The following is a 27,842-nucleotide window of genomic DNA, read 5'->3' on the forward strand; positions in this document are numbered from 1 at the left end:
AGACTGATAGCTACTACTGTACAGTACGCCACAGACAACACACTCAAGGGTTTGAACTCCACACTTCAAATCCTTTCGGATGCTTTTCTTATTGTGCAGGAACGGGTGACCCCGGGGCCCTCGACCGTCTCTGGTCCACAGTTAAAACCCAGGTGAAATAAAAAAAAAAAAAAATATTTGTACTAGGATGGTCCTGTGTGATCAGAATCCCCCACATTGTTGCAGTTGGATTGCTGTGATGTACACTTTTTCAAAAATCAAATTATGGTAATATGTTGGTGAAGATTCTCAGTCACCCCGGTCATGATCAATCAAATATAAAAGTAAAAAAATAAATAAAAAAAACAACTGGACTTCTGTTCTGGGGTGAAACTTGGCAAGAATCGAACCCAACGTTGTGTTGTAAGTTTTTTTTAAATTGATGTTGAGAAAGGTTCCTGGATGGGAAGTGAAACATCTTCAGCTTCAGAATAGAAGCCCAGTTGTTTTATTTTTAAATTTTTTTTTTTTGGATTGAGTCAAATTATGGTAGTTTAAAAATAGTCAGGAAGTCAACAAGTTCGTTTAGAACAAGGCCTGAATTCAACTTGTTTTTTTCTTTGTTTTGTTTTTTTATGGCTGCAAAGAGCCGAGGAATAACTTCGTTCTTTTTTGGGAACAACGACTGATTTATCTGTGAAGGTCAACGATGAAACAAACAAGCAGCTTAAGATCAGTGCTTAGTGCTAATTCACCCCAACCGCGGGTCACATGAAAACCATTCAGAGGGAAAGAACAAAGCGCTGGTCCTGAATTGTAAGAATTGTTTCCCCTCAGCTGCAAACAACCTTCGAAGCGTTCCCAAACGATTTGAAATGTGAGCTCTTTTTTTTTTTTCTTCCTTAAAACCCTTGTCAGTCCACCAGAAAGACACAGACGGACAGATAGCTAGCTAGCTTTAGAAGCGTTTCAGAGGACAGGAGAGGAGAAGAGAGCGTTCTCATGGAGAGCCTCCTCCTCACCCCTTTACATCATGGTTTCTACGATGGTGTGGCTGGGGGCCTTCATCAGAAGCCCCTTGTTTCCGTTCGGATCCAGTGGGCAGGTGAGCTCGCTCGGGACGCGGTGGTCCGCAGGACGGGAGCTGGCCCCGCCGCGAGCTGGGGCCGCGACTGCCTTAATCCTCTGCAGGAGGGAGGGAAAGATGTGGAACAAAAATAGAATTAAAGCAAAGTGAGGATGAGAAGAGAAAAAATAAAAATAGAAAATCAGAAGAGCAACGATGCAGAGTGACATAAAAAACTATAAGAAACAGGCTTTAAAACTACATTTCCCACAGTTCAGGAAAGCCTGAATCAATAACCCCATTTACATTAGCCTTTTTTAACCGATCCATGCCGAGTTCAGACCGAGCTTGGATCAGTTAGCCGTGCCGAGCTTGGTTCTTACGACCGTTTACACATTACGCTAGGACGGTTCCTCGCCTCCTAGTGACGATCTGTGGTACTACTGCAGGATTGAAGGATTGAAGGAGGGACTCAAGCAAATCAAAATGGCCGCGCCTGTAACATTCAGGAAGTTATGTTTGGTTATAATTGTGATATTTTGTTGTTTGCGGAGGGTCGGGCGAAGATGGCCACCTTTGGTAAATTTACTTGACAGAGTCGGCTTTTGGGACGTGGATAAGACAAACGAACGCTGAGGTTCATCCCACTGCTAAGCAGAATCATCACTGGAAACTGTGTGGTACTGTAAGGAAGCTAGTATTTTTATGAATGTCTGAAATGTCAGCTGACTGTATGGAGATGACGCGGTCTGCTCATCTGCTCTTTGTTATCAGAGAACCGAGCCAGTGGAAAACCGTGCCGAGACCAACTATCAAACTGGTCTAGATTTAGTGTGGTTTGGTTGTGTCAGGCACGGTTCAGTTCAGTTTGCGTTCCATTTACACTCGATAGTTATCTCAGTTACCGAGCTCATGCCGTTCTCGGCACGGTTAAAAAAGGGTAGCGTAAATGGGACTAACGCATTGACGGCTTCAAAGTGGACAGCTTGACCCACCTCAATGAGCGGCCCATCAGACTGAATGATCTTGATGACGACCACCATGGGGATGCAGATCATGGAGGTCAAGGCCAGAGTCCAGCCTATTCCGACGGCCCAGTCAGGATACTGGTACACCTTGTTGTACATCAATGGCTTGTATTTGACCAAAGAGAAGAAAAAGCAGCCCTGTGTGGCGGAAAAACAACACCTTGAAATCCAGCTTTCATGGTCATGTACATATAGACGTCACTTACAAACAATATGAAGGCAAAGTATGCTAGTTTAGGCGGTTCTTGGCGTTTTCTTTGATTATGAAGTCCATAAGAAAAAATACTCACCATGCACAGTAAAGGAGTGATGACAGTCCAGCTCCATTTCATCCAAGGATTTGGTCTGTAGCCAATCATGTCCTCAATTGCATCATAAAAATTATCAGCGCCTGCAAAAACAACAGTGTCAGGATCCAATATTGCCCCCCCCCCCCCCACACACAGTGGTAAAACACAGTGAATTGGTTTTCATCCTTCTACTTGGGTAACTGAATAACAGCAAAATATGCCTATTAAACTGAATTATTTAATGAAATAGAGCGAGCGCATCAGATAAAATCAATTAACATGACAAAAGACATAATAAATATATTTACAGGCGCATTAGAACTACAATCTCCTTCAAAGCTATCACACGTATAAGGCCATATTATATTTATATAACATACATTTTCTACTTTAGGAAGCTTTAATGATTTGAATGATGAACGATCCTATGGAAAAACTGATTTTGTAAGCCTCCTCAGCTGCACTACCTACGTTCTAAAGGGGTGGATATGCCCACCTAAAGTAATTATTTCTTAGATAAATTGATCCGCCTTGGTAAATGGACCAAATTTACAAAGTGCTTTTTTTAAATCACACTATCGCCACATTCACCTACGTGAGCACATTCTCCACTGGGCCACAAATGGTTCTCGTCCCACATTGACAAATGTTTATTACAGCGCAAATGTGTGACCTGAGGTAGATTAGTACATTAATACTGAACAAAGTATTTTGGGGTTTAACGATACTCACCATAAACCCAGGCAACAGCTATACATTCAAAGAATGCCACCCACAGAAGGCACACACCGCTAGCTGCATAGTAGTCAAACAGCTGGAAAACATACATGCCACCCTGCAGGAAGACAAAGCATTTTAGTTCCACTTCTAATAAACATTTTGAAGCAAGAAATAAAAAAACAGAAAAAACAATCTATACTCTATGCTAACAGCTTCGGGCTAAATTTGAGGTTGACACCAAAACGTTGCAGCTTAAATGTGAGCAGCTGAGCTGTTTGAACAGGGGACCACAGCGTGTTAAGTGCACATGACCCCTTCGTCCCTCCTGTGTGCGTACAATAAGAAAAATGATTCTCAGTCCTGGGAATCCCAGAAATGAACCGGGCCACCGCGGCCATAAAAAGAAGTTGGCATGGGGACAACAGATGGAGAAGCAGAGGGAGAGAGGCAGGCTGCGTGACAGGAGGGGACGGATGGGAGGATGGTGTTAGCTGGTGGTTTGAGAGGAAGGGATCATTGATGGAGAAAAAGGGAGAGGAGTGAAGGTGGAATAATAATAAATTAATTCTTAGTAACCATTCTCCTTCCAAAAAGAGTACCGTATATTTCGGACCATAAGGCGCACCGGATTATAAGGCACAGTGTAATATCACTCCTTCACGTCTACATCTCTCTATCCGTCTCTGTCAGGAGGACAGAGTAGCTGGACTACACTGCCCTGTTTCTAACATAAGGCCAAAATAAACATAACTTTTATATTTAATTAACTTTATTAGGTTTACTGTTGCTAGCGCGTACTCTGGGCTGCCTTTACATGAATGCACTTCTAGTTTAGACATTACAGTCAGGCAGTCTTGTAGACAGCTTAGGGGTCCTGTCAGGTAGTGACACAGTGTACCGTAATGCTCAGAATATCTGAGTTTTTGCTTTTATTCAAGAGGCTGTTGCTGCTACAGCTGCTCCATATTCTACTGATTTTTTTTAATCTACTGAGACATTATGGAGCTACTTAAAACTCATTTCGTGGTACTGTACACTGGCACAATGTAATGACAACATAAGCATTCTGGTTGAAGACATGGGGGAGGAACAAGGCTTGAGGAGTTGAGGAAAAATAATGAGAAAGCAGGAGATTGAAGAGGAAGCGCTGGGATTTGGAAAAATCTAAATTGGGTCTGGAACTATTAATACCAAAAGGATGGAAAGGAAGTTCTCATGACTTGACACTAAAAGTCATGAGAACTCCCCCTCCCACCGCCATCGTCTCTCACGGGGTCGACACTAATAGCAGTTCGTAGGCTCTTGTTCCAACCACATGAACCCTGAAATGAGGTCACCAGGCACTTACTGAAAGCTGCCGGGCTTATTTTACACCAAACGGCATCCGTGTGACTACTTTTTAATGCTTCACATTTGGTTCGGGGTGCCTTTAACATTCAGCACCTTTTTAAAAATCTCCTTGTCCGTTTGTGCCATTTTACCTTGGTCACCATAGTAAGTCCAAGCAGGTAGCTGATGCAGCAGATGATAGCGATGAAGACCTCTCTGCAGTAACCCTTCCGTAGGAAGGACGGATACAGATCCACCAGTGATGTGATCTGCCCTTCCACCTCCACAAACTGCAAGAGAAGAGATGCAAAAATCAAACGGACTGCGTCGCATCTACTGACCCAACATCCACTCCTATAAATAAATGTAACTTCTTCCCCCCCCTGAATTGAACTACAGCATTACTTCAAGTGGCTTCATTATTCTAAGTTAAACTTTACTAGGTATGCTTTGCCTTTGACACGTTTCTCTTTTATTCAGGAAAAAAATTATAGACACTACAGGAGTTTGCCTGGTTCTGAAATATTTTACTAATAAAGATCTGAAAAGTGGATTCTGATGTAATAAGCATATATGGTCTACATGTGTAAATGAATCCCAGTATAAAATCTAGTGAGGCACAGATATGAAAATCTGGGCCGATATCGACTGAAAACTAATGTAACCGAATGTGGGTTATATATATATATATATATATATAAATAAACATTGGTTGTTAATGTCGCCCCAGTTTCACTTATTGGACCAATATGTTAAATAAATGACTAACATTGGCCGATAACGATGTTAATGCCAATATATCGTGCATCCCAAATAAAATCAGTTGTTCCTTGAAGGCCTCATATCCCCTTATCCCCCCTTTCCTTTGTTGTAAATAAGAAATAGTTTTTTTTTAACCCATCATGACTGGTTAAGTAAAGATGAAATAAAACATTTGAAAGGTTTGCCAGAGAATATTAGGAGTCTTGGTTACTCTGGAGGAGCTGCAGAGATCCACAGCAAGGGCAGGATACATTTTAAAAAAGTCACATTTGCAGTTTACTGCAATCTCGTGTAGGGAACACAACCAAGAACATGCTACCCAGAGCAGGAAGAAGACTTGATGGAAGCTAAATGATAAAGTGATCCTAACAGAAAAGCTGTTAGATGCTACAGAAGACTGGAGAGTGGGCTGGAGGTTCATGTTTCAGCAGGACAGAGACCTCATGTTCTAATATCCACTAACAAACTATGGGCTTCTCCGTCTAGCTGTGCTGGGCGATATGGCCAAAACAGATGCCTGTACAAACAGACAATTATATTTTGCCATGTTTATAAAACGCCTCCAATATAATGTTTTAGAAATATTTGCTTTAAATAAATAAAACTTAATAAAACCCAGGACGTCAGTCAGTGACAAATGCTGTCCTCATAAACTGTGATGTATATTGAAATATTTGAAATGTTATATTGCAAAATATATTGATAGTGAGTTTTGTTCTTTGTCTTTTTTCTCTTCATAGAAGGTACACCTGGTCTGGCGTTCTGTTAGCTGTGACATCATCAGGGGAGGCAGATCATCCTCTATTACCATCTACCATAGAAAGTACTCCTGGGTCAATGTGAGCTTCTGTGCTTTCTGTGTCTCTGCTCTGTCTTCTCTAAGCCCCAGTGGGTGGAGGCAGATGAGCGTTCACACTGAGCCTGGTTCTGGTTCTGCTGTAGGTTCTCCTCCCTGTTAAAGGGGAGTTTTCCTCTCCACTGTCGCTTCATGCATGCTCAGTATGAGGGATTGCTGCAAAGCCATCAACAATGCAGACGACTGTCCACTGTGGCTCTACGCTCTTTCAGGAGGAGTGAATGCTGCTTGGAGAGACTTGATGCAACCTGCTGGGTTTCCTTAGAGAGGAAACTTTCTCACCAACCTGGAGGATCTGATGGAATTTTGACTTTGGAAAGTGCCTTGAGATGACATGTTTCATGAATTGGCGCTATATAAATAAAATTGAATTACTGTGTCCACCACACCGAAAACAAATGACACACAGGTTTGTTTCTGAAACTGTTTTAAAAATAAAAGACAGAGACAAAAAAAATGAAAGTTTTTTGGTTTATGTGCTGACCTGACTGTCGAGGCCAAGCAGCAACAGCATAATGAAGAAGAGGATTGCCCAGAGTGTAGGAAAAGGCATCATGGTAACAGCCTTGGGGTAGGCAATGAATGCCAGGCCTGGACCTGCAGAAGAGCAGGGGGAGAAGACAGAAGGGGGTGGGGAGGAGCAACATTAGAATCGTACGATAATCTCGTCCGATCTGCATCACTGTGGGGGGGGAGGAGCGAAAAATGCCCCCGAACAAGCGACGCAGAGCAGGATGTGAATAATTAATCTATTCCTTACTACGACATAAATAACACATGTGCATGTAAAGTATATTTGGATAAATATAGGTATATTCATTTTATTTATTTATTTTTTTTCATTTTAAGGTATATTCATTTAAAAAAAAAGTAATTATCTAATGCACATCTTTACTTACCTCGCACTTGCAGAGCGCTATGACACACTAACTGTACACACTCAACACATGACACAATTTCATTTCACTCACAAGCAAAGAAATTAATGGCACCTCATAACATTACAGTCAAAAACAAGTACGGCTGAGTGCAAATAAAAACACATCAACAATATACATTTATGTTTGTAACAGTATCTCTGTGGAAGTAAGTCAGTTAGCAGAAATATTACAGGATGCGTGTAACGTATGTGTACAGTAAGTTACCGAAAATTTAAAAAGAAATGCCACTATAAAAACTGCTTAGATTGTAGCTGAATAAGCACCAAATGTTTAAAAAAAATCCAAACAACAAAAAAAAACAAGCACATGAGGGTGTGTCTAATAAATTCTGTTTACCCACGCATGCGTCCCTCAAGCCATTTTGAATCCCCGACTGAAACAAGCCTGAGCATTTCAATGAGGAATACAAAAGGACCATTGCAAAACAGCAGCAGATGTAAAAACTTGTGAATAAGGAAAAAGCAAATGCTTCTTTTTTTTTTTTTTTTTTTCCTCCTGAATTTTTTTTTTTTTTTTATGAGGCCGAATTCAACTAACGCTACATTGGGAACTATAAAACAAAAGTCAAGGAACGAGGAAGCAGCCATAACAGCAAAAAACAGCATTGCAGCTGATGGTAAGGGGTATCAATATGTTCCATTTTTGTAGCAAATTATGACAAGGCATCCAACCAAACACCACGTTGACTCCAAAAAGTAAAACAAAAATAAAAACATGAACCAACTCTCAGCCCCTGAGAGGAAACATGCTTTCAGAACAAGGACCAAATCTAAAGTATTTGAATTCACGATAACAGTGCTATCATGAGTTGACTGTGCAGAATACTAAATATCAAGAAGCCTTAATTGTGCTCTTTAGCTCATTGTCAGAATCATTAAAGTATGTCTGATTCTGGTTAAGACAATTGAAGCTAAGGCATGCTTTAGCCATGCCAGTGCGCTGTAAAAGTCACTATGGAGCAAGTGAGTTCTGTCCCTTGGGTAGCTTTAAACGTGAGCTTCAGAACGGGCTGATGCAGTTTAGCAAAACTTGTGTTTTCTGAACGTTGGACTCACTTTCCTTTCTCCAACTTGAATTCTGATGTATTTGCCGTCTAGCTCATCTTGCTCCTTATTAGGATCCTGACAAATTCTCAGTTTAAAAAAAAACAAAACAAAAAAACACCAGTGCATCATGTTAGTCTGCAGCGCTTCGCTTCCTCAAGCTTCTCAAACCAAATACATCCTCAACTATCAGCCCACTCGCCAAACAACACAGATATTGGACAATTCTGCAAACCCCACTATCAGGCTGGCGTCACAGAATGGTGCAATATTTGCACCGACTGGGCTGGCAGCGCATGCTGTTTAGCTTAGAAAGCAATACTAAACTAAATGGACTCGTTATGTCATGGGCTCATCTCGGGGCTTTAGATTAGATGTCACTTCACAAGACCTGTTGATGAAGAAAATGACTCTCTGAAGCGATGAAGGTTTATTTCCCAGGGGATTTCAGACTGCATGTCGCCAAAGTCTTAATTACATAACTGGAACAGGGAGTGTTTTCAAAACAAGAGCAGAACGTAAAGTTTTTTTTTTTTTTTTTTTTTTTGCAAACAAAGTAGTCCTCCATCTCTATGGGTGTTTTAACACCTTCGTTTCACATTGTGTTCACAGAGTAAGACATTAACCATCAGGGTTCTACTCATTTTTAAAAAAAGTAGGGATGAATGAAATCCTTGCATGATTTTGTCAGAAAACGAGACCAAACATCCACAGTAATCTGTACTCCTTCTCTTTTTTCCTTATTAGGAATCAGTGTTTAGCTGCATTTGGGGGGGGAAACATGAAATAAATCCATGGAAACCTCATTGGCACTTAAGGTTGCAGAAAACTAACAAAGCTGGTCACCCTACAACAGCTGGAATCCTAAACACGACCTCTAACCACAAAACGCCTCCATTTGAGGAGAACCAGAGCTAAGACACCGCCAGGTTGCTGGAGGAACATCTCAGAACCAAAAAGGTCAAAAATGTTTAAGCCATCACACCGGCACAAGACATGCCGTCATCTCATCTACCGCACAGCAGCTTTTCCAGGAATCTTCAGGACCAACACGCCAACCTCTACCTTTCCCTCAGCGTCAGCTTGCGTCGTTTTAAATGAGCGCGTGCAAACCGACCAAATAGGTTCTTCTAAAAATCTGCCTTTTGTCAAGAAGTGTTTGATTGCGGAAGCTTCCATATTCCGATGCCGTCATTTGTGTTTTAAATCAGGGGACCCTTTAATGTTGCTAAATTGTCACTCAAGTTCGAAAATGAACGTAGAGGCTAGTTCTCTTTTTAAGGTTTCGTTGCTGTTTTTTTTTTTTTTTTTTTTTTTGTCTTTTCAAAATAACTGTCATTTAATTTATTAACCAGCAAGCAGCGCCCACCATCACTGCCGCCTTTACAGAACCCTCGTACCTGACTCTGCCACCTCAGCAATGTCCACCCCTTGCTCTTGTGCCATGAAGCCCAGGACGGAAAATATTGCGAAGCCAGACACAAAACTGGTACCACTGTTGAGGGCTCCCAGCAGCAAACAGTCCCTATGTCACACATATGTCATGAGGAGGATTTGTTAATGAACACACAAGGATCCCTTCACCCCCCACACCCACTCTCTCCCCTACCACACCATACCCCACCCTACCCCCTGAAAACTGACGGCTCACCTGTAGCAGTTGTATTTGTACTTGTTGTAGCTCCCCAAGGACGTCATGGCGCCCAGACAGATGGCATAGGAGAAGAAGATCTGAGTGCCAGCATCAATCCACACCTGCCAGGTAGGGAGAAAGGAACGGAGAGGCTGAGGCCTGCTGAGGACTGTGAAGCTGAAGGGTTTGGCACCGCGCACTGCCTTCCCTCGTGGTCTGTGCTTTGTGGTAGCTTGGATTTTTTTTTTTTTTTTAAATGTACATAGCCACTTTATATGCTTTTTATATATATATATATATATATATATATATATATATATATATATATATATATATATATATATATATATATATAAATATATAAATCATGATAAAATAATCTTGATAGTGTTTTGATGGTCCTTTCTGAGCCGGAAAATTATTTGCTCTTGTGCGCGATTAACAAATATAAACAGACGTGGCGCCATCTAGCGACAGTATCGCAGAACTATCATAATTGCCGTTTTCTTAATTTATAATTAAGAAAACGGTAGTTCGGCGTGATCGAACACCAACGTTATTAATTAAATAAACCGATCTACAAAAACTTTAATAGCCTCATATCAGAACATTTACTCAAGTCAGTCAACTCTGCGTCACATCTGAGCCTCGGCAGGTTTTGGGTCCGCTACAGTGAACACCAACGTTCAGACTGGATTCCGAGAGACATTCCAGGCTTTTCCCTCTTGGAATAATTTTTTTTGCGATTTTTTTCCCCAGTGGACCTTGGACCTTTATTCATTGTTTCCATGGGAGATGCTAATAGCCGTTAGCTGCTCCCTGGTTTTTACTCCGGCTGCGCAGTACGTACTTCACTTAATTTCGTAAATAAACATAAAAAGGCTTTATTTACTAACAAACTGAACAACCAGAGAGCGCTACTGACGTATAAATAAATAAAATAGTAAAAAAGTCAAATAACGTGGCTATGCACCTTTAAATAAAATGTAGCTGTTGAAGACTACAGCTGTGCACGACATCTCAGTACGCGTACAGCAGAAAACCTCTTGGACTGCAATATATGTCAGCAAATTATTTAAGCACTATGCTTTCAGGCTCTGTATGCCTGTCACCTCTTTGCCAACACGAGTTTAATGCAACATAAAAGGTTTTAGAAGAGGTAACGAGGCAATAAAGTGGTGAAGTCCTTCAGAAACTATAAGTTGTTTCAACAGCAACACGCCAGGCCTTTTGATAAAGGCACCTTTTGATAAAACCATGTTGAGGTCGAAAAAAATATATATAAAAATATTATCACACAGCTCAAATTTGTTTTATGAAATGGTTCTATTACTCATTTGACATGTCGAATACACGGCGTGGCAGACACACGCTTTCACCAGGGGAAGGAGCTATTTCTATGACAGGAGACGGGCGAAGAGGCCTTTGGGCTCAGGGAACAGAGGGTGGAACCTACCTCTGGGTCTTTGAGGCGTTCGAGGTCGGGATACAGGTAGAACTTGATGCCCTGAGAAGCACCTGGCAGAGTTACGCCGCGGATCAACAGGACGATAAGCATGACGAACGGGAACGTGGCCGTGATGTACACCACCTGAGGCAGAGCGGGCACACACAGACAGAAGTACGGGGAACATTAACACAAGATGTTAAGAAACTGCACAATAAAGAGGTCTCATTAAAAATGTCTCCTTCAGGAAGCCATCATAGGTTGCCATTATGATAAAAGGCATAAAAAAGGGTATTATTGTATTGTATTTAGGACAAAGAACGCCTATTTTATCTTATCTTTGGTATTTTCTTTTAATTCTCATCTTAAGAATGTATTTCCAAAAGCTCTGGGTGAACATTTAAGTTAAGTTTAAAGCGGTATATATTTTTCAATCTTGTATTTCTATTCTAACTATAATATTGAGCGACTTCCTGCTCGGATACATGGTTCAGACTACAGCCTGGGGGAAATGATTAAAACTATGACCAACACAAGGTCCCTCAGATACTTGGTGGCCTGTTGCTCCTGTGTGTGGAATCTTCCCATTTGTTGGTTGGCAGATTTCCCATCGTATTCTTGCTGCTTGCTGAAGATAACCTTTAGATGTTTTATGATACAATAAAGATTAGAAACCAAAACACAAAAAACAAACAAAAAACGACCAGAGAGCCACAAAATATCTGCCAAACTCCTGGTTTTATAGGGAAAAAAGGGTTTTGCCAATGAGTGACCTTTGGAATTTACTTTTTTTCCTCACAAATAGAGACCTATGGGGCAGACTACAGGTGGTGTCTCACACTCCTTAGGAGTGTCTCATTTCATTGCTTTGTGGAAAGTGTTTTATAAGAGCAGGAGGAAATATATTGGACCAGGCCAATCGATCAGGACCGCCGAAGCTGTAGGGAGTAGTCCGTCGTCTACTGCCTCGGGTTTTCTGGAAATGTGTGTTTATAGCACAAACCTTGCTTTCTAAGAACCTGCGTCATGAAAAACGTTTATTTTTTTCCCCGACTTGTGTTTTGGCTTCGGTTTGCAGAGAAAATAAGGGAATCGGGCTCAAAACGGCTGCAACCACAGGCAAGAAACTTCACTGATTTCACAAAAAAAATAACTTGTTTTAGCTTCACCATTTTGAGGAGAAACAATAGCTCTGCCGGTTAAACACAAATGAATGAACACAGGCACAAAATCGCAGTCGCGCGTGTTTACCTTTCCAGTAGATTTCACGCCCTTCCAGATACAAAAGAAGCAGATGACCCAGACGAGGAGTAAACACAGGGCCAAGTCCCATTTGACTGGGCCTATGTCCTCGATGCCACTGCTGATACCCAACACATTATGTCTGCAAAACAGAACGATAAACCACGCTTAACGTTTGGCTAGAGATCGCATCGTTCAACAAGCGATTGGCACGAGGAGCACAAAGGCCATGAAAGCTGCGCGCCTGTGTAGAGAAGTGAGCAGGTATGAATTTTCAACTTACTCCCAGAACTCGGTGACGGGGGAGGTAAAGTTGGAGGCGTTGGCGGCCAGAAAAATGGATTTGTTCTTGCGGTGGGTGTCCTCGATGCATTGATCTGTGTTCCAGGGCTGGTTGCACTTGGCCCAGGGCAACTCCGGCTGGAAACACTGAAAAGGTAAAAAAATAAAAATAAAAAGCAGTGAGCTACACTCGTTTCTTACTCTCCAGGATCAGATTTGTCAGGGTTCATAGCTGCACATTTGTTTTTCATATGCCTTCGGGTCAGAGTCCAAAGCTGCGTTTCTATTTGATCCGAATAAAAACGAGTTTAACTTCTGAAAAGTCCCGGTTTTAATTTCCCCCACCTGGAACAAGTAGTAGAGGCCCCAGGCGAGGATGACGATGTAGTAGATATTCAGGAGGGATACAATCACAATGGAGGCGTAGCCAATACCTGCAAAGGATACAAGTTCAAAATTAATAAAAACAAAAGTGTCAAACATGTCGGTTGGTGCCAGAATTGTCAGAGGAGACTAGATGAGCCCATTTAGGTTTGAATGCAACCATTTATAGCTAAATAGGAACCATTTTCAAGTCGTAAAAACGCAACAACATTAAAAATGACGGTAAATCTTTCGTTTCTCTGGCCTAAGCCCAACAGTGAGCACATTCTTATTGCACAAAACAGTGTACATAATGAAAGCAAGAGATAAAAGATGCACAAAAGAGCATTAACAACATTTAAATACTCCACCCCCAACAAACATGTAAATACAGGGAAAGGTCTATGGAGAAAAAGTGCTTTTAATGCATCTCTTTATCAATCTGCGCTTACTTCAGCTTCTAGGTGAATAAAAAAGGGGGGGGGGTGCTCTTTTCATCCAATCCAACAAAAAATGCCTTCATGTACGCCAGAACACTCACTTTGAGCAGGCGCAGTCAGTTTTGAATGCGCGTTAATCCTTTTTTAATACTGAAAAGTGTTTGACCATCTCATCCACATAAGATAATCCCGTACTCTATTCAGAGAACATACTGTGACCAAGCAGCCACGTCCAATCCCAATCCCTTTCCTTGGTGTGCTTCTACAGGCTGATCCATGTATACGATGACAACTCAGATTAATCACTGATCCGGGGACGGCGACCGCACCAGTCCGATCCCCTTAGTCTGCCATTGGGGTCTTGTACCAGGGACCAATAAAAAGATCTATTAAATATCAAGGTGGCCTTTTTTTTTTTTTTTAATCCAGCAATAACATACTTAAGTTAAAACGGATATGGTTTTTCAAACCACATCCAAGAGCAATTTCCAAATAGAGCAGAAAGGCTCTATAGAGACCAAGATGTGACGAACTTCTCCGACTGGGAGATAAAATTGCACCGTCAATTAAAATGACTCAGATTTCAAACCACAAACAAGACCTAGAAATCCTCAAAGCTGTTTTTTAAGGATAAATTCATAAAAATGAAAATATTTAAGATTTCAATGGCGAAGCCGGGATCCAAAACCCGACCTTGAGGAACCCCACAAGTGATGATAGTTCGTTACTCTTGAGAAGTGATGAGCTGAAAGTTCTGATTTGAAGAAAAATTGGAAGTGCTACTTGAATTTGAGAAAATGTTTAAGTCTTTAAAGTATATTACATTACTGCCTCCGATCAAAAAGTGCTGCATCTGCGGCGTTAACCGAGTCAACAGTAATAAAATATCCTGTTCAAATGCCAAGGTTATCCAAACAGCTTAAATTTCCGCAGACATTCGGTGAAAGGTTAGCAGCGACCGACGTGTTCCCTTCAGAAATATCACGCTGTACGTTGTATTTTAGCTAATCCAAGGTCCAGCCAATATCCTGTTTTTTGACCTTGAGTGACAATAAATCTGCATTTCCAAGATGGGTCGGATAGCATCGCTGCGTCAGTACCGGCCTTGACGCCAAGATGGCCGTAAACACGGGATCCGTGCAAGCGTTTCCGTTTTTTTGTTTGTTTTTTTTCCTCCTTCTCAAACAGCTTAAAGAGGAAAAACCCAAATCCTCCCAAAGCGAGAACAGGTGCAGGATCTCTGATCACAATGGATTAGAATTTGGGACAGAGTTCACGTAATGACTGCAGTCACCGCGAGTCCTCAGAAGGATATATATATAAAAAAAAAAAAAAAAAAACAAGCTCTGGGTGTGTTCAGGCACAGCCGACAGGGGCCACTCATCCAAATTAATGTCCCTCAACGTCACCGGCCATCTGTGAGTGCCAGCGTGTGTGTGTGTGTGTGTGTGTGTGTGTGTGTGTGTGTATGTGAGAAGAGAGAGACATCCTCGCCCTTCTCTGCCATCTGTGTGTCTTTAGCATGTGTATAAACGTGCAAACTGCTTCACCAACACATCGCCTCCCTTTTAATCACTCGGCCAATTAGCGGCTGCCAAATATTCACGTCTCCAAACGCGCGCGCTCCGATCACATGGGACAGTGCCGATCAAACAAACAGATGCGTCCTCCTCCGTGATGTCATTTCTTTAGCTCCCTGGGGGGACGACCTGGGGTGACCTCGCTGGGTTTGTCTACACGTGGAGTCGATGCATCGCTTTAAGATTTTACAGAATGAACACGTTTGCTTTCCTTTCCCCCGTCGTCTTTTCGGCCAGACGACGTCTCTGTCCGAGCTGCGTTTATTTCAGGAAGTGTTTGACGGTCAGTCAGGGAGGGCTCTGGCCTCCGTCTGGAGTTCAGCGGGTTTTCCTCTGGATGAGTTTTTCAGACTCGTTCCAAAGCAATCTTGACCGGCAGCTCGCCAGGCTTCTGGTGGGGTTCAGCGCTTCTCTGCGTGTTTTCAACGCTTTTTAAACTCCTTAGACAATTTTATGATTGATGAACCAGTTACCTCTTGACTTAAGAATAGTTTTAGGCATCAAAAGGCTCTTTTATTTCCAGCAGGCTGCCAAAGCAACACAACTTGATTCCACTTTTATGTTGTTGTTTTTTTTTACTTATAAACCTAATCCTCATCCTTTATTGCAGCAGATATCTTTGTCCTGGTACTTTTTCTTTATAAGGGTGTCTTTCCTCCTACCCGCCAACATATCAGGCATACCGTCCCCCTCCCCAGGTCTGGTTCTGCTGCTGATATTTTCCATAAAAGGGAGTTCTCGCTCTCCCACAGCTCCAGCAATACCCGCAGGGGGCGGGAGACTGAATTGAAGAGGACGTTTTCCTCAAACCCAGTCCAGGTTTTCTAACTGAATTGATTAACTTTACCGACTCGTGTTTGCAAAACCTCGACTGATTTTAACCAGATCAGCATCTGGTCTTACGTAAATTTTATGCGTGTAACCGTTACGCACAGGCTTACTGCATTTTTTGCACTATTGTTATGTTGCACTGCCAACACTGAACTTTTCAAATGTATGCCTTTTGTGCACCATAATTTTTTTACTATAAAACATTGCAGAACATTCTTCTGCAGTTTTTAAAAAACAGGGGGAAAAAAAGTTTTTCTCCTGCACTGTTACATGCTTATCACTGCTACACTCTATGTTGTAATGTTATCTTATTTCAATTGCAATCTAATTATATTGTCGTAAGCTGTATGCATGAAATGTTGTTTTGTATGCACTCTGTACATCCAAAATGACAGAGTTTGTCTAAGTCTAAAAAAATAAAATATGAAAAAAAAAAAAAAGAAATCAGCCTGGCCCGCCCCATCTTCATATTTTTTTTTAGCTTTATCAGGAACTGATATCAGTCTTTTATTCATGCAGGTCAGCTCAACCTGCTGCGAAGCATTCATCCCTTCAAACCCGTAAATTCGTCCTCGTCTGGAGTGGATGTTGGCTCAGACGGAGAGACGACCTCTACCTCCATCTATGTTTTAACCCTGGCTATTAGCAATCAGGAATCCACAATCCAGCATATTATAGGCTAGCATTAATGTTACTAATTTGTGCTTCCATAAAATACTCATTTTCAATCATTTAGCTTCATTCCCCCCCATGCTTTACATGATTAATCTTCTCTTTTTCCTCTCATTCCGATTCATTTAGTCCGCTCCCTCTCGCCGTCTTGCCGTCTTTGTGTCGCTCCGTCTCCATCCTTTATCAATCCATCTGGCGGGCGCTCACATCTCACCGCCGCCCTGCTCTTTTCTTCCCAGCTCCCTCTGATGTGTCGCTGCGCTGTTGCCACAGAGATGCGTGATTCAGGACACTGAGTACACAGTCGTGTGTCTGAACGTGTGTGTGTGTGTGTGTGTTTGCGTCCGAGACGGCCAAAGGACGACATGTTAGGACGCGAAGACAGCGATGGCGTATGAGCGTAATAAAAATATGTTAATGTCGTTTAGCTGGCAGGGAGAGGAGCGAGAGTCGGAGGAAGTACGACCAAATACGGGCGATAGAAATGGAGGGCAGAGGAAAGCAATTGTTAAAGGTGACTCCATCAAATATGAAAAAGACCTCAGAGTGTGTGAGGTTTCTTGGGAGGACGACAAAGAAAGATGAGGTGAGAGCCGGGGAAGGTTAGAGCTGTGAACAGCCCCCCCCCCCCCATGTGTAGGTGTTATCAGCGCAGCCCTGGCTGTTGCCTGGTGACGGCTGCTGGGCAAAGCCTCAGCGCTCTCATTGGAGGAGAAGCTGGTGTGACTCAGCCGTTCCTCTGTCAGAAGCAGCAGAGGTGTGGGAAAAAAATAAAAAACAACTCAATCTAAAGCAAGAAGGAAAATTAGATATCAAAAGGGCGGGGCAGCGGATGGACGGGGGCGTTGATCACTCCTAAACGCAATATATTTAATAAAAAAATGCAATTAATCTAAAGTCTGTTTATTATTCAAACATAAACCTTTACAGGGGAGTTGCTTTTCCACTCTTGTGGGGGCACTGGACATCAATTTCATGAGTCGACCCCAGTTAAAGAAAAAAAAGGGACAGATCCCTTGAATCTGAGTTTCTTTTGGATTGAAAGTAAAAAATAAAAAAATTAAAAAGACAAAACATGAGAAAATTGATTAACAGTAACAGTCAATATCCCAAATTGAGCAAATACTAATTGATATACCATTAAATAAGTAATAATGCATTGGTATGCAAATGTCAATTTAAAAAAGCCAATTTCTACAAACAAGTATATCCATGTTTTTTCTTCTTTTTTTTACTACACAAGCTGTTTTGAAGGTCTACAAACACTGGTCTGCTTTCATTTGGAACCAGCAGTCACTGCCAGAGGAAAAGCAATTCAAGCTCTTTCCACAAAACCCATTAAGGCGGAAAAAAGAAGCCTCTATCCTTGGAGAGGTAGAGTCACAGAGGTTTCTATTACTTCTTCAACTGCGTTGACGCGACTCTGCGTTTTAAGCGTACGTCGTCTTTGGGAAGGACGAGTTTGAAGAGCTTTTCACAAAATAAAAAACGGTATTTTGAGACATGCGGAAGCCTTTCTAGCTGTGCCGTCGATCCGACCACCGGTCAACAGGCTAAGCTTCCAACTCCAAACGCTTCAAAGAAAGAGAACCCTGAAACAAAGCCGTAAATACTTCCATCGTGCAAACGTTTAGGTCCGACTGTCCGTCCAAATTTACACTTCTACAACTTCTGACCGACATCATAGAGGTAAATTATAATGAGCTCTCAGGAGACAATAAGAACGTCTTGAACATGGGGGCGGGCGCCGCTACGTACCAGTAAAGATGGGACAAAGCTTCTCCCAGCAGGTGATGCCACCCTCAGAGGTGAACTGACCGAGGGCAACCTCCAGGAAGAAGACTGGCAGACCTCCGCCAAACAGGAATATGAAGTAGGGGATGAGAAACGCACCTAGGAATGGGAAACGAAAAAAAAAAAAACCATAGAGATTACGTACAAGTAAAGAACACGGCCATTTGAAATCAGGTTTTTACTCGTGTGTGTGTGTGTGTGTGTGTGGGCGCCAATTCAAAGGCTTACCTCCACCATTCTTATAGCAGAGGTAAGGAAAACGCCAGACGTTCCCTAAACCTACAAAGCCGCCGGCCACGGAGAGGACAAAGTCCAGCTTGCTGGCCCACTTCTCCCTCTGGGGGTGTTTGCCCTCCGCCTCGTCTTCAGGCCGAGTGCCGGGGCTCTTACCCGGAGACGGCTTCAAGGTGTCCTTATGGAAGTCTTTCAGACACTGAAGCTTCTCTTTTTGTGCCATTCTGTGGAAAGAAAACAAACACATTTAAGCTCGACACGATATTAAAAATCATTCCAGCGGAGGAGTCGACAGTATTCAATGAATTCAGTGTCAATTGAATTTACTATTCACCGCATTAACACCCCAGATGCGTAATGTACCTCCAACTGCAGTCTACAGCGAAACCGATCCACAACGCCTCTTAAAATCAGCAATAGAGAGTTCATTTTATCCTACATTACAACCAAAGTTTGTGATTTATCTCTTGATCACCTCAAATAAAAAAATAAATAAAAAAATATAGGCGTCATTGTGAAAGAATGGAATGATTTCTCAAGACCACTGAGAAAAACAGCCTGGCTCAATTAAAAAAGGCAATTTTTGACCATATTTTGTTTTGATTTTTTAATCAAAGGAGAAATCTCGCGCCATTCTCTTTTTAAATATGGTTTTCTGGTTGCTTCATTACCGTTTCAGATCTCTAATCTCTAATCACAGTGGCGAGTGATTAAAATCTAGGGAGCAATTATATTGTGATCGTGCTGCTTGGCTTCAATTTTTTTTTCCTATACTGCTGAGATCTGAGTGGAAACAGATAATTACCAAATCTTGAGCAACCTGCAACAATTTCAGTACCAAACCCCAAATCCAGACTCTCCATCTGAATGGATTCTAAACGGCAGACTTAGAAGACATTATTTGTAATATTTACCGACGTCTATTTAAACATGTTAAAGCAAGAACCACAAATGTTAGTTTACCGCTCACACTTTAGACTAGGACCAAACAGTTAACAGATATTCTTACAGATACGAGAAGGAATCTAAACTTTTTTGCACCACTTCACTTCCTCCTTCAACCCTTCCTCATTTGTTCTGCAAAAAAACAAAAAAAAAAAACGTGGAAGCAGAAAAAAACAACAACAAGTAATCGTGGTCTAGAACTGGAGCTGTAAATTTCCACTCAGCTACAGATGTAAAAAAAAAAAGAGAAAGTAAGGAAAGAGAGACATAGTTAAGAGTCAGCACATGTCTCCAACTGTGGAAAATGTCACATCCTTATCTTGATGCATCCGGCCAACCGCTGTTGCACCCTCACCACCCGCTTCTCTAATTCGCTCTCTCTCGATCTGACTTGATGAGACCACATTTCAGAGGAATCCATTTTGGTCGGTGCAGCTTGCACACACACACGAGTCGTTTATAGCAGACGCATAAATGCAATTTTAGCTTTTAAAAAAACATGTAAAACCCCTGCAAACTGGCGGAGTTAATCACTTAAATGTTCGTCCTTCATCTTTACAGGATCTTACCATCAGCAATGGGCTTCTTTTCGCAGCCAAGCGTGGCATCATGTGCGCACAAGCACGTGCGTTATACACTTCCTGCTTGGGGAAATGCTAGACTCCATTATGTGAAGTAGACTAATGGTAAAAAAAAAACAAAAAAAAAAACATTCACGATCTTTTGGACGGAGGAAATCCTGTGACATTTCATCGGTTTCTATTAAAAACATCACAATATTTGCTGTGCAGCTTAGCTGAGTCGTTACATAAAGTGTCTAAGCTTGTAAAAACCACGACTCCAGTGATTAACAATGTTTACAGATTCATTATGAGATGAGATGATTTACGAGGTGTTCTCCATTTGTTTCTAGATTTTTAAACTTTTTAGACACAACGCTGAGGACAGGATGCAGTTTCAGAGCTATGGTTAAAGGAAGCTGAGCTGCATTTGGACATCTGTGGATTAAAATCTAACTTTACTTCGATTAGTTAAACCTGAACTTGTTAATTCCTAAATGAACGGCGATTAGAAAACAGTTTGAGTTTGGGACTTTTATTCTATTTATTAAGAAACACAAAAAAGGGGGCAATCTCACTGCCTTTTCAACTTTACCATCCTGCCTAAAAGTCACTCTACCTAAAGAAAAAGCCAAACCGATGATTGATTTATTGCCAACCTAGCAGAGATGCAAGCGGTGTGATTGTTTTTTCTTTTTAGTGGTCCAGCAAAGACGACGGTATTACTATTGGATACCAACGTCGGTCCGAGGTTTTCAGATCAGTGCATCCCTACTTATATTCACTGACACTCCCACAGATAAGACAGTCTAAGCGTTGCTCTCATAGATGCTGCTGCTGTAAAATGATCTTCTGCTAAGTAAGGACGGTTCAGTCCTTGCTGTGCTGGAGAAAACCAATAGAAGGAGGCGATAAAATTCCCCTTTTCTAGCATTTGAGGAACTCCGACCGGCTCTTGTCTGACTTGGATGGTTCTTTATCGCTGCACTGAGTTGTGATCTCAGGCCATTCTGCAGAGCCGCGGTATTAATTGCCCTGTGCTCTGGGTTTGGGGCGTGTGGGCCGACATCAAACTGGACCGGGGGTCTGCGTTTGATTATGACGGCTCCAGAACCCAGCTGCAAATAATTATTTGGTTCCTTACATAACTCACTCTCCTGTTTTAAAAAGGACCACGTCCCTTTTCACTGAGCGGGCCACCCATCACATCAACCAACTCATTACCACCATGCCTGCGCTGCTTCTTATTTTTTTATTTTTTTTCCTTGTTTGTCCGTCGTTTTAATTACGAGTCAATATTGTGCACTTCACTATCTCAAATGGACCATTAAAGCTTTTCAACTGATTAGGTTGGAGGCTGTTATTTGAGTCTCCCAAATCCGGTCTTCAGTGGGACAAATGTGCAAAAAAGAGGAGATTTGACATTCTGGAGTCAAGTGATCCAAACTAATCTCCCCCCCCCCACCCCCCCACAGGGAAACTAATTCTCAGATGCACACCGATGCATATGTGAATGATGTTATCACCTCACGTTGCATCCCCACCCTCTGCAGCTTCAGTCTGCGCTCTGAAGCGTCCAAAAACCTAGCCTTGTTTCATGAAATATTCATTTTATAGCAGCTGAACAGTGTAACAGGAAAAAGAGGGAGATTACAGAGATAATCCTGTGAATCAGATGGAGCAGGGGGGGGGGGGTTGTAATGAAGGAATGCAAAAATGGCTGGGGGAGGGGCCGCTCCACTTCAGTTTCTAGGAAGGACAGATTCCTCAAGGGGCCATACTGCCTCAATCGTATTATGATGATCTCAACTTGAGAACATTTTTCTGTTGAATGCAATATGAAAGCATTGCGGCAGAAATGACTGAGGAAACAAACAAGGAATAAAAACTCAAAATCTCACCCTGGTATCCAACAGTCGTCAACATATTTGCAACCCATTAGCTCAACCAAAAACTAAATATAGGGTTTTAGTTTCTACAAACTGACATGACATGTTTATTTTTTAAATTTCCTGTCACATGTATGTTTTTTTTTAGTTTTTTTTTTAACCTCAGATCATAGCCTGCAGCGTACAAACTGGTATTTTGGGAGGCTGCATGAACACTGCACTGGGATTAAAGATAACCAACATCAGCTGACAGAAGGAAATGTGTCTGGTTTACATGGAGGTGATGTAAAGCTGGACCTCAGGAACCTTCAGCGTTTCAGGATATGGTTTTACTGACTAAAAAAAATTAAATAAACACGAACAGAAAACTCTCACCTGTTTCGTTTCTCTTTTTTTTTTTTTAAAAAACAAACTATAGTTGGAACTGATTTGAATCCCTTCCAACTATAGTTTTCTCTAGCTGGGGACCAAAAAGTTGAGTTACTATAACCTTCTAGCCCCAAATAAACACAGTGGACTCCTAAATACAGTAGTACGATGGAAATAAAGAGGGAAATGTAGTTTCAAACACGTGTCTTAGCGTATCCTGTAAGCGTAGTGTATTGTGGAAACTGGCTTTAAGACAATAAAAAGTATTCAGACTCAGGTTTTTAATAAAGAAACCTTTCTGCGGTGCCCATCCAGGGTATAAGTGACATACTTTTCGCAATTCAGCTGCTTAATCTATAGCTGATAGTAAGCGTTTACATGCCAGATGCAACCCTTGGCCTTAAACGCAACTAATCACAAAGCCAAGGCAGCGTTAATGGGGGAAAGAGCCAGAGCCGAGGTGGAAGACATTCACCCACAGCGTTTCAAGTTTTTATGTGCAGCAATATCTCCTGCTGCCGTTGTAGTTTTGTTTTAAAAAAGGGGCAAAAAAAAAACTTTAAAAAGTGGCTATTAGGTCAAAAGAGAGCTACAATTACCCTGAGAAGACATTTGCAGCACAAGGTGGATTCATTTGGCAAGCAAAACATAAAAAAAGTAGAAAATACATAGATGAGCGTACGTACCTGAATCCTCTGTGTCAGAGACTTACACGCTGTAGCAGGCACCCAGTTTTATTGTGCCGTTTAATGTCAGCAACGATGCAAACAAGATTTAAGATTCCTTAAATGAATATGCCATAACACACCTACTTTGTGTGGTGACCCGTTATTAAGCCTGGAAATTAACGGGCCGGGGGCCAATTCTAATTTCTATTTATCCCCATTCAACTTCAAAATGTGTTTTACTTTGTCAAAGACAATTAAATAATTAAATTACAGACATCGGCATTATCAATAGTTGCATTTAGGAGCCACAAGAGGGCGCCGGTCTGTCGGAGCCTCTCACCATTTTGTGGCAAACTGTGTGACTTCCATCAGGCGTGAGGAGAACTGATGTTGCTTCTATTGACAGCATGTTTGGCGTTAAGTCGTGACCGCTCTGCATTCAGCTGCCAAGTAAAACATTTTTTGCAAAGCCGCAACACACGTGGACACAAATCATACAGGCCCAACGAGGCAGCTCTAATTTAGGAGGCGGAGAGGGTCGCGTCAGTCAGCAGCAGCAGCAGATGCAGCAGCAGATGCAAATGAGCTGCTCTTCGCCGTCGTTTCTTCTTCATGCTGCTGGTGTCAATTCCCAGAATCTCTCTCAGTTGTCACTTAAAGAGACGAGACTCGGGGAAGGGAGTTCCGTTTATGGCCAAGATTTCACCGACACGCCCACTTTCCACAAACCTCAGGTTACACACTCGATGAATCATTTAACAGCAAACAAGTCCTGCGTTAATACAGAAGCTTTCAGCTCGGCTTTGCCAAACAGGAAGACAGGCAGCGCTCGCTCTATACGTGTCCTCGTGGCCAGTTAAGCCCACATTTAAGATAGATTTACATCTTTAAAAAAAAAACAAAACACAAAAACAGAGGTTGAAGGAAACTACAAGCGACCTAAATCCAAAGGATCCCCGTAGAGCCTGAAGCCACGAGGCCTTAAAGTGTCAGAGGGATTCTTCTACCTTTATTCCAGCTAGAAAAGTACTAATGATTCATGACATTCTTTAGATCAGTTAATAATTTAACGAAAGAGGATTAAAGGTTAAAAAAGGAGAGAAAAAAGCTGGACAACATTCCTCAGTTTGACTCCACAGAGCCATCTGATCCACGCTTTGAAATATCCGTATGATAAATACTAGAGATCGACCGATACAATGTTTTTAAGGCCGATACGATTATTCTGACATCAGTCTAACCGATACCGATTATTCAGCCGATTTTTTTTCCTTTTCCTCCGTTTACATGATAAAAATTACAATGATAAACGTTACACAAGTATCAAAACTTGATTTTAAAGCTGCATTAGATCGCCGTTTGGAAGGTAAACAGGAGAAACCTGCGTAACGACTCTTATGGCAGCGCTTTATTCGCATTTAATGAATGTGTCACAGCGAGAAAAGAGCTTATCTAGTTCAGCGGGGAGAAAGAGGAGCAAAAACACGACACCACCGCTGCAGTGTAGGGACATTTATGTGAAGTTAGATGCTGTGAGTGTAGATATTGGTAATTATTTTTATGTGGATACATGATTCTCTACAGGAACAAACACATGCACGGCAGTGGAGGCTCGCCCAGTGAGACAGAGACGGACCGTTAAAGGCCAGAGGCAGCTAAGTTAGACAGAACTACATTAAAAGCTGATAACATACAATGGTTGTTGTTGTTGGCACCCAGTCTTACCAAAAAAATTGTGTGTTTTTACAAAAAAACCACAAATATCAGCTGATATATTGGCCACCCTCTAAAAAAAAATACTCCATATTAGAAAAAAATAGATCTAAACCCCCCCCCCAGACATTTAGGAGTCAAGATCATGACAAACTCCAGATCTGAAATCTCTTTATCAGCCAATGTCGCCAAGTTCTGAAACAATGAGTTCTTAACAGAAAGTTTAGTTTAGGGGTGTCCAAACTTTTCGGTATGAGCCAAAATTGTCAACTCAAAAAAAATTGTCTAATTTTTGTAGGAAATTAATGTGTAAATCATTGTAGATCCAGGATTTAAAAAAAAGGGGGGGGGGGACATTTGTCGCATTAATAGAATCCCATCCAGTTTGCAAATTATTTTGAATACTTTAACTTGACGCTGACAATAATAAGCTGAACTTTTTGGTCTAGCAATATCAGAACAGTATTTGGGTCAGTCGTTCTTTGAAAACACTCACTGCAATTAGCCAGTTTTAATAATCGCATTCAAAGCAGATTTTAATGCACCAAAGTCTGCGTCTAATTAAATATCATTGGATAGATCTTACTGTGAAGTTAAAGAGAATGTCAAAAAGTTTAGAATATTAAAAGTTGAATACTTGGTGTACGTAACATTTTCTATTCTAGGATTTGAACTTTTCTGTAATTATTTTGCCCTAATTAAAAACTAAAATCCGCCATCTGCATCAGCCACCTGTGCAAGTGGACCAAATATTTATTGAAATGCAGTTGGGGAGGGGGGGGGGCACCCAAAATGAGTACAGGGACCACAAATGGCCCCTGGGGCGCACTTTGGACATGCCTGCTTTACGTCCTTCTTCATTTACTTCAGCAGATCGGTTGTCACCGTAAACCAACTTATACAACATGAGCCGCTTCCCTTGGTGCCCAGAAACAATGCGCTGCTGTTTAAATGCCATTTGTGCTGATTCTAGCATTCTGGGGAAACATGCAAGGGGCAGTTTAGAGACAGCGTGAAGGTGACAAATTAAAACATTGTTTAAAGAAAAAAAAAAGTTTGCCTCCGTCCAACTTTGAAGCGTTTGTACAACACAAAAAAGAAAAAAGCTGCCCAAACAGATCCTAAAATGGAACCAGGTTCTGAAACCAGAACGCAGAGCCTCTCTCCGCCTGCCGAGCAAACTTAACAGATCCCGCACAGATGAAGCCACTTTTTTTTTTTTTCTCTCTCAGGTTGTCCTAAATAAACGAGGCAGACCACGCTGTTTATTAGGGAGGAAGAAGCCGTGGCGTTTGAGCTCATAACTATCTGCCAAAAAGAGGAAATTAAAGAAAGCAGGAAGCGAGACAAAAGGCAGAGAGAGGGAGGCAGCGCTCGCTGCGCTCGGAGCGTCAGAGGAGCATCTCCGCCTCCTCGGCGCGCCGAGCGCCTCACTTCCCCTTTTTCACAACGGAGCTAAAACACAGTCAGCCAAATTAAGCGCGACTGGGTCTTTCTGCGAGGATAAAGTGAGCCACGGTGAGGGGGGTGAAGAAAAAGAAAAGCGGAAAGGAGGGGGGGATGGTTAACTTTATCTTGCCAACAGAAACACAGGCAAATGCGCGCAGTATCAATGCAAAAAGTGTAAAACGCGTGTGCGCCGCGTATGAATCAAGAGATATGAGGGCAGATGCAAAAAAGAAAAAAAAAAAAAAAAAAACACAAAAAACCTTCTCGAGCGCACGGATAAATAACGCCCCAGAGATCAGCCTCCACGCCTGACAAAGAAACGCATCCCTGCATCCACGCAGCTCCCGCAGAAACGCAACTAAACGCTCAGAAAAAAAGGCACAAGAGTGTCTTTATCTGGAACTGCTAAAAAAACAACATAAAAATAAAGATACTTTCCACGTTTTTTTTGTTTATTGCTCTTCTTGGTTTGCAAATAAACCCATCTCCATTCATACACAATAAAGAGTTAGGATGTTCTTTTTATTTTACATCCAACAAACGAATGATCCCGTTTCCAATGAACAGAAACAGATCGATCATCCCCTTAGGCTTGATTTTAAATGAGTGTAACAAAGGTGTGGATTTTTTTTTCTTTACCTGCTACGATGATGTGATGTTTTCTGTTATTTTGTCCTTTTAATGTCCTTTGCGCTCGGTCCCTTGTCCGGTTAGTCTTGTCCGAGTCCTCCAGTGTCCGTGAGAGCGACTGAAGTGTGGACGCGTCTGAAGCTTATATTTTAGCCTATTTATAAGCTTCTCTTTCTGACCTTTGTCTCTTAAAACTGGGGAACCAGAGACATCAGCAGCAGTGGAAAATCACCGGCCTGCCTCCTCTGAGCAACAGGAAAGCGGTGAAACTGCTGCGTTCACGGACAGCCGCCCGCCTCGGACATTTTCCAAAGTGCGCACTTAGCAGAGTGTGGCACGCCACAGTTAATTGAGATTCATTTTAACGTGTAGTGCGTATGAAATTTCACGAATAACCGACTCTAATACACCTAAATAAAAAAAATGCATTCATGTGAACAATCTTTAAAGTGATAAATGAAAACCCTGCGTTGTCCCGATTTAAAAAAAAATAAGCCATGTGCTTCTTTTGTTTCCGTTGTAAGAATTCAAACTATGGCTCATTCTTTGTGTTTAATCCTTCAATAAAACTTTATTAAACGTCTTTAAATAATTATTTGTCCGCAGAATTTGTAAACCCGTCATAAACATTGCATTGTACGAGTAGTACCTAAACGCATCATTAGTGGTATTTAAAGAAACAGTCCTCGCACCCCTTTTAAAAAACAATAAAATGGTTTTACACATTTAAGTACAACTCTAGGGATTTTTTCCCCCTTTTTATTGTCATTTCCTGGCGGCATAGGAAGACAGTGGGTGGGTGTGGTTGCTCTACACCAGAGGGAAAATTGCCCCTGCTGCACAGCTGACTTTAAGAAAGTAATGGTAGCGCTCCAGGATAACAGGGTGATATGCAATAATGTTGGTGAATGTTATGATAACAATATGAAGAACTCAATAAACACATGGTGATACTGTTAAAATGACTCTTCTGTTTTGAGTTCATGACAATCATAAGCACCGGGTATATCTAGTTAGAAGCTACTGGGAAGGGGGGAAAGAACAATCATTATTTATTTTCCAACAACAAGGTTTAATTTAAAAAGTT

General features: G+C 41.7%; 1 protein-coding gene across 1 annotated transcript; it reads right to left on the reverse strand.

Moving 5' to 3' along the window:
* Positions 1-500: 500 nt before the first annotated feature.
* LOC105931011 (sodium- and chloride-dependent taurine transporter) lies at positions 501-27,011 on the reverse strand. The gene is made up of 15 exons (XM_036152131.1): positions 26,765-27,011; positions 18,527-18,756; positions 18,263-18,397; positions 12,964-13,052; positions 12,620-12,765; positions 12,346-12,478; positions 11,104-11,238; positions 9,666-9,769; positions 9,415-9,539; positions 6,515-6,627; positions 4,565-4,702; positions 3,096-3,198; positions 2,364-2,464; positions 2,041-2,211; positions 501-1,164 (listed from the first exon to the last, which is right to left on the reverse strand). Exons 2-15 carry the CDS (start codon positions 18,753-18,755, stop codon positions 1,006-1,008), a joined length of 1,881 nt encoding a protein of 626 aa, XP_036008024.1. The 5' UTR covers position 18,756; positions 26,765-27,011; the 3' UTR covers positions 501-1,005.
* Positions 27,012-27,842: the final 831 nt, after the last annotated feature.

Source organism: Fundulus heteroclitus, chromosome 20 (genome assembly GCF_011125445.2).
Source record: "Fundulus heteroclitus isolate FHET01 chromosome 20, MU-UCD_Fhet_4.1, whole genome shotgun sequence".
In the NCBI taxonomy this organism is placed as follows: Eukaryota; Metazoa; Chordata; class Actinopteri; order Cyprinodontiformes; family Fundulidae; genus Fundulus; species Fundulus heteroclitus.